Source organism: Olea europaea, chromosome 6, assembly GCF_002742605.1.
Source record: "Olea europaea var. sylvestris chromosome 6, O_europaea_v1, whole genome shotgun sequence".
NCBI lineage: Eukaryota > Viridiplantae > Streptophyta > Magnoliopsida > Lamiales > Oleaceae > Olea > Olea europaea.
The window spans coordinates 20,955,332-20,963,526 of NC_036242.1; the positions used below are offsets into that span (position 1 = coordinate 20,955,332).

At 28.4% G+C, this 8,195-nt stretch overlaps 1 protein-coding gene across 1 annotated transcript; it reads left to right on the forward strand.

Annotated features, from left to right (window-relative positions):
- The first annotated feature begins 207 nt into the window (after positions 1–207).
- LOC111395267 lies at positions 208–2,102 on the forward strand. Its single transcript, XM_023021252.1, has 3 exons — positions 208–255; positions 366–572; positions 1,977–2,102. The coding sequence occupies exons 1-3, from the start codon at positions 208–210 to the stop codon at positions 2,100–2,102; spliced, it is 381 nt and encodes a 126-aa protein (XP_022877020.1).
- The last annotated feature ends 6,093 nt before the right edge of the window (positions 2,103–8,195 follow it).

Consider the following 8,195-nt stretch of genomic DNA (forward strand, 5'->3'; position numbering starts at 1 on the left):
TCTATATCGTTAGCTAGTGGATAGCTTGAATTATCTCATTATTACTTGACCCAATATTTCTTTGTCGTATAGCAAGTTTGTCATTTTATGCATACTCCACGATATCTCCACTTGGCTGCGGTACAACGCACTATCGGTACTTGCTAGGTACATCTAATTGAGGTATTTTATTTCCCGTCAATTCTTCTCTTGAGTTGGTAGATTACAATGATGCGAATTGGGCTGGCTGTACAGATACTCGTTGTTCGATTACAGGTTGGTGTATGTTTCTTAGGATGTAATTATTTCTTGGTAAAGTAAGAAACAGGATCATGTCTCTAAATCTTCCATTGAATCTGAGTATCGTGCCATGTCTTTTGTCTAAGATAGTTTGGCTACGAGGTCTCCTAGCGGAGCTTGGCTATCCTCCGCTTGAACCTACTTTTCCTGATGCTGACAACACTAGTGCCTTTCAAATTGTTGTTAATCCTATATTTCATGAGTGCACTAAACACATTGAAATAGATTGTCATTCCATCCGTGAGGCTTATGATAATCGTAAGGGAGTCATCTCCAGGAATAACTCAACCTTTGTAATTGGAGTCCTATAAGAAAATTCAATGTGATAGAAACAACCTAAACTGCATCACTTGTAATAACATTATTTTACTTGTGATAGTGCTAACAATGATATGATATTATGAAGGGTTTAGGCATGAATGAGCACTAAAGAGAGAATTCTAGCAAGGTATGAGTCACATTCGTCCTTGGAGGACTCATTAGAGACTCTTTCTAAAATCAAGATTACAACGCATGGCCATTAAAAGTGTTATCCTTTATGAACTAGAGCTTAAATTGATATTGTGTGTGATTGAAATTTAGTCAAAGAGACCTAATGCGAGGCTTAATCAATTATGGCTCCCTCAAGTGTAAATTATTATCACTAAGCGAGTTTCAAATCCAAAAGACACCTACAGTTATTACACAGTACAATATTGCCACTATATATATTATATTTATTTATTTATTTTGCAAGTTTGAAACTTGTGGAAGATTGTTGTAAATTAAGACTAAAAATTTTAACCTTTCAAATTAAAACCTTTTAATTGTTTGCTTTTGATTTCCAGTTTAATACAAAATTAAAACTTATAATTCCTAGCGTGTAACTCACATTTTAACTGGATTAATGTTCATGATTGTGGAGGTTAAATTTATCCCTACAAAAGGGGGTGATTTTTATTGAGATATAAAATACAAGAAAACATAACTTTAGATATAACTTAAATACTATCTCTATATTTCATATTATATTTCTATTAATTTGACAATTTGATAAAGGCTCGTTCTTTATCCTTTATAATCATACTCATAGAAGGAGAATCGACTGTGGGCCACATGAGTTTTATCTTGAAACAGTGTACTATTGAAAGTACCCATGCAGTGGAGAGTCAACATAACTTTAGAACAACTCCTTGACATAACTCTTTAAAGCTTGCTTTCTAAATCTCTGCTCATTTTATGTTATATTGAGTTTTATATTTATTGTTGAATTATATTATTTATACATATTATGTTAATCGATAATCTAAACACAAATCACTCATTTTTTCCAATAGCAGATTCATGCATATCATAATTAACGTTTTTTTATTCTGTATTGGCATTCTTTCAAACTAACTATGGAAACAAAATAAAAAGTCCCATTTCATGAAATAAAGCAGGCATTTTTCCAAACCAACAAAAGATCTTTGGCCCTAGGAATACCAACAAAAGTAGTGGGGAAAATTATTACAGAAGATACAATAAAAAATTATGGTCTGATAAAGACAAATTAAAAGACAAACATTCAAATTGAATTAGACAGAGATGTCAATGACATGAAAACTTAGGGGGCAAGAAAGACCACTATAGTACTAGATTCATTAATTTAGTAAACAGCTTCTACCTAATCTATAGTGTTACGTTTAATTTTCTATATCCTTTATCTTGTGTTTTAGGATAGAACAGAGAGAAATATCCATAAATATCCATTGCTTATAAATGAGAGCTTGTCGATTGTATCTAGCTTAAAATGTTCCGAGCAGATATTTCATGGCCCATTTGACATGGTTTTTGAGAAGTAAAAAAAAAAAAAACCTTTTGAAATTCAAAAGCTACTCTAGATCCGTTTAACTAATTTTATGAAAGCACTTTTGGTAGTTAGAAGAGTTTTCAGATGAAGATGGTCCAATATGTCTTCCTCTAAATATACTTTCGAGTTTAGAAATAGGAAATGTTTTTAAAAATTGGTTTCTGAGCAAAATTAAGATAACTTCCTTCAAAATTTCTTCTACAAGAAGTAAAAGACATGCCAAACAAGTTCTAAAGCTACTAATTTGATAATTAATTACAGAATTTACTAGAAATTTATATGTACTAAGTGTTGGGTAGTACCATGCGTAAGAAAGATGGAACTCTAATTGTCCACTCTTCTTTCTTCGCAGTCGCTATAATCTTAAACAATTCAAATTATTAATTCTTATGCATATGGACATTCTTTAAGATGCACTACAAAATGTTTTTCTTTAATTTTATTATTGAAAAAAGAATGAGTAGAAATCAACAGTTAAACATATCTTAAACTAGACATCGGTTCATGTGTAAACCAAGAAATTAATGTTTTGATTCAACAAACAAACATTCATGTCCTTACAAATGTTAGCCCCATCGTATATACAACTTGTCCATATAGTAGAAAACCAAGACCTTCATAATTTAATTATTAATTAAATGCTGCCAGTAAAAAAGTTATGAAAAATATTATTTCATATTATAATATACATTGTTGAAGCAAAGATCGTCAACACCTCACATGATAGTAATTACAGGTGTATATACACGTATATATAGTTGCAGATCTCATCAAAACCTAGGGCTTTTTAATAGTTTAAGGTGTATTTGAATCAAAAGAGTCAAAGATCTTCATGTAAGATTTAGGGTTTCTAGAACCATGCTATGTAGCCAGAAAATGATTGACATGCAATCTGATTGATACTCACAATTGAGGGTTCACTTGGTTTTTTTTTTTTTGGAACTTTTTATTCATGCGTGACCCACACATATGTGAAAGGATGTCAACCAAAATGGCAAAAAAAATTTGACAAACCAACTTAATTCTTGTTGTATTACCTAAATTATAGTCTTTGAATAAAATCCAACACAAGTGGTCCGACATGTTTGCATTTGTTATTTTTCATTTGTTGTTCTGTGTAAATTGAATCATTGAACACTTAAACCACTGTTTGATGGAGATTAACATCAGATTTTAAAATTGATAAATTGTGTGGTTGAAAAGTTGTGGACTTTATTTTACTTTTATCTCCAACCCGTAGCCATACACTTACGAATTCAATATCTTATCCCATGAAATATGTGATTAAAATTAATTATTCACTTTGCCTTATATTAAAATTTAGATTTTAATTTCCACCAAACAATGGTTTATTTGTCCAATAACCGATCGATCTTCATAATAAGGTCGACATAGTAGTAGGCCCTAGTGCATCAACTCCGCATCTAGATGATATTTCATCTTGCAAAAATTCAAATATTAGAATACTGAACAAGAGATAATGGAATAAAGCATAATTTTAAAAAATTAAACGAACCGAATTGTAATTATCATTTTACACTAAAAATAATAAAAACCTAAAAGATTGAACAAATTAAAGAACAAAAAAAAAAAGAATTGCAAGCAAAAATTTTAAAAAAAAGTTATTATAATTTTTTTTAATTAAACTGAAATCATTAAAATTAAAAATAAATATTATTTAATTAAAATTAAAAAATTACTCTTTATCATAAAACGAAAAGAATTAAAAAGAATTTTAAATTGGACAAAAAATTATTTATAATATGAAGAAAAAAGAAATTTTAAAACAAAACAAATTAAACAAAAGAAAGTTACGAAAATTAAATAAAAAATATATAAATATTTTTTAATTAAAATTGAAAACAGTTAAGTTTTATCATAAAGAGAAAAGAATTTTAAATCGAAAAAAAATTATTTATAATATGAACAAAACAAATAAAAAAATAAATGAAGAAGAAAACGAAAAACAAAAAGGACATCTCCATGCTCTCCGTGCTGTATGGAAATCACATCTCCACGAGATGTGTTCTCCATCATGGATGAAGAAGTGATCTCCATCATGTTCATATTATTAATAATATGTTCATAGTGGATCCATCATAGAGATCACTTCTCCAAGATGATCACCATGGAGAAGTGATCTCCGTGCAACACGGAGATTTCTTTTTCGTTTTTTTTGTTTTTTCCGTATTTATTTATTTATTTATTTTTTATATTATAAATATTTTTTTCGATTTAAATTTTTTTAATTCTTTTCTCTTTATGATAAAATTTAATTTTTTCAATTTTAATTAAATAATATTTATATATTCTTTATTTAATGTTTGTAACTTTATTTTGTTTTTATTATTATTTTTTTGAAAATTGTTTTAATTTTTTTTCTTTATACTATAAATAACTTTTTTTTTCTATTTAAAATTCTTTTTGTTTTATGATAAAACGTATTTTTTTCAATTTTAATTAAATAATATTTATTTTTAATTTTAATTATTTCAATTTAATTAAAAAACTTTATAATAATTTTTTTTCGTCTAGAATTCTTTTTTTTTTGTTCTTTAATTTGTTAAATTATTTTTTTTTTATTCGTATTGGTATAAAATGAGAGTTATAATTCAGTTCACTTAATTTTTTGATATTATGCTTTATTACATTATCTCTTTATCAATGTTTTAACATTTGAATTTTTAAAGAATAGAATATCATCTAGATACAGAGTTGAGAGGATAATTCTTAAAATTAGGACTCTCAATTTTAATTATTATCTTGATTTTTTCCATTTTTGGAAAACAAAATTTAACCTGAAACACGAAGGTAATGAGTGAATATAACATACGTTGATTGAGATTTAATTATTATTAATTATTTAATATTTTTCTATAATTATGTATGATATATTCAATCCTTTATCGTATTAATAAATGAAAAAGGCACAATTTTGCCATTAAACGTAAGGAAACGATATTGTTTCACACTATAAATGCAAGTAAAAATGGATAAAAAAATAAATAAATGAAAATTAATAGGAACATAATAAAAGGCAATATATATAGATATATATAGTGAGATAAAATGCAACTAAACACTTTACATATGAATATTGAGTGAACTGTAAATCCAGGGTAAAAAGGAATAAAAAAAAGGAAATGGAAATTAATAGAGATATAATAAAAGGCAAAAAATATATATATAGCTCCAACTCCTCATTCCTCTCTTATATGGTAGTGAAGTGAGGAAATCCCCCCAAAGGTCACTAAACTTTTCCAAAATTCCCTAGGAGGTCACCGAACTTCAAAAAGTCCCTAAACAGTCACTGAACTTTGCCAAAGTCCCTCCAAAAGTCACCGAACTTCTGAAAGTCCTTAAATGGTCACTGAACTTTACAAGAGGTCACTAGGAGGTCACCCAACTTTGCAAATTTAGGGCCTCATACATCATTAGTTGAGTGACCTCCTAGGGACCTCTTGCAAAGTTCAGTGACCATTTAGGGACTTTCTGAAGTTCGGTGACTTCTGGGGGGGACTTCGACAAAGTTCAATGACTGTTTAGGGACTTTTTGAAATCCGGTGACCTCCTAGGGCATTTTGGCAAAGTTATTAAATAATATTTATTTTTAATTTTAATTATTTCAATTTAATTAAAAAACTTTATAATAATTTTTTTTCGTCTAGAATTCTTTTTTTTTTGTTCTTTAATTTGTTAAATTATTTTTTTTATTAGTATTGGTATAAAATGAGAGTTATAATTTAGTTCGCTTAATTTTTTGAGATTATACTTTATTACATTATCTCTTGATCAATGTTTTAACATTTGAATTTTTGAAGGATAGAATACCATCTAGATGCAAAGTTGAGAAGGATAATTCTTAAAATTAGGACTCTCAATTTTAATTATTATCTTAATTTTTTCCATTTTTGGAAAACAAAATTTAACCTGAAACACAAAGGTAATGAGTGAATATAACATACATTGATTGAAATTTAATTATTATTAATTATTTAATAATTATGTATAAGATATATTCAATCCTTTATCGTATTAATAAATGAAAAAGGCATCGTTTTGCCATTTAACGTAAGGAAACGATATCGTTTTGCACTATAAATACAAGTAAAAATGGATTAAAAAAAAAAAAGAAATGAAAATTAATAGAACATAATAAAAGGCAATATATATAGATATATATAGTGAGATAAAATGCAACTAAACACTTTAGATATGAATACTGAGTGAACTGTAAATCCAGGGTAAAAAAGAATTAAAAAAAATGAAATGGAAATTAATAGAGATATAATAAAAGGCAAAAAATATATATATAGCTCCAACTCCTCATTCCTCTCTTATATGGTAGTGAAGTGAGGAAATCCCCCCAAAGGTCACTGAACTTTGCCAAAATGCCCTAGGAGGTCATCGAACTTCAAAAAATCCCTAAACAGTCACTGAGCTTTGTTGAAGTCTCCCCAGAAGTCACTGAACTTCAAAAAGTCTCTAAATGGTCACTGAACTTTGTAAGAGGTCCCTAGGAGGTCAATCAACTAATGATGTATGAGGCCCTAAATTTGCAAAGTTGGGTGACCTCTTGCAAAGTTCAGTGACCATTTAGGGACTTTCTGAAGTTCGGTGACTTCTGGGGGGGAATTTCGGCAAAGTTCAGTGACTGTTTAGAGACTTTTTGAAGTTCGGTGACCTCCTAGGTCATTTTGGCAAAGTTTAGTGACTTTTGGGGGGATTTTCTCTAGTGAAGTAAAATGTCACTGTATCAATCACGAAAATGACTGAAGACAACAGGATGTGGTTTTTGCTTCCATGATGAAAAGAAAAATTGTTACAGTATGATAAAATAAAAGAATTTACTGTTCCTAACTATAGTACCTTACCATTCCCCTTTTTATATAGTAGTGATTCGTGCACTTTAGATCGTTTTGTGTACTAATGTGGTAAATAGGACTTAAGAGATAATCCATAATACCATTTCACTCCCAACTTACGAACTTCCTATACCAACCTCCAATATTTAGGAATGCTAAAAAAATGAGAGACAAATCATAAATAACTCCGACAATATTTAATTTTTATAATAAAAATTTAAGTTCTCTTGTATTTTGCTACTAGCGCCAAACTAAATAATGTGGAGTGAGTTGTGACCGGCAGTCATATTTATAATTTATAGTATTATAATGACGTTACATTGGTTATTATTAATTAATATTTCACATCAATATTTAAAAAAAAAAAAAAGGCTTAATGGAAGCATTTTAATAAAGTGGAACTTCTCAATAATAAAATACGCGACTTTTTGGATTACACTAATCATATTGGAGCTTTATTTTCACGCTTGTTAAAGTTGTATATTGATGTTTAATACTTCGTAATAAACTGAATAAAATACAATTATAAGTGTATTATATATATATATATATATATATATATATATATTTGATGACGGAAAACTAGCAGCCGCTAATCTTCGAGTGTGTATTGAATAAACCCTTGTGCTGACCTAATAGTCTGCAAATCACGCTAGCCAGGTAAATCACACTAGGCAAGCCCTTACAACAAGCTCGATCGAAAAAGTGTTGATAGGAAAAATCGAACTCGTGATCGAAGATATCCATGCTTACCTACTCTACCAACTCGACTACCCCTTGAAGGACATTCTATATTCATATATTATTAGTATAAAAAGAGGAGTGATAACTAATAAAGACATACTATAGAAACTTTAAAATCCTAGGAAAAATGGAAAAATCTTGCTGATATTTATTTGGCCGGCGTTTGACAAAACTAACTTCATATTAGCTTTAACTGGATAAAAATATTGTCCAACGACTTGTCTTATTTTTCTTCAAATTTATCTAAAATTTAAATCAATCAAAATTCACTAATTAGTTAAAATTTTAAGATTTTATTTAAACAAGAACATTTTTCCTTGTTCGGTTTTGATTGTATTATAGCTCTATAGCTCATACTAAATTTACAGACGAATGAACTATGAGTTTCTTGTTCATCACATAACTTTATTTTGTTTAAAAGTGATCGAATAAATTTCATATTGTTTGCTAAAGATAAACATCTAAGTTTTTCACAT

Coding starts and splice junctions, on each gene's coding strand:
- LOC111395267 (XM_023021252.1), top strand. CDS start 208: ATGATGCGAATTGGGCTGGCTGTACAGATACTCGTTGTTCGATTACAG. Junction 256..365: donor TACTCGTTGTTCGATTACAG/GTTGGTGTATGT, acceptor CTTTTGTCTAAG/ATAGTTTGGCTACGAGGTCT. Junction 573..1,976: donor CCAGGAATAACTCAACCTTT/GTAATTGGAGTC, acceptor CTTGTGTTTTAG/GATAGAACAGAGAGAAATAT.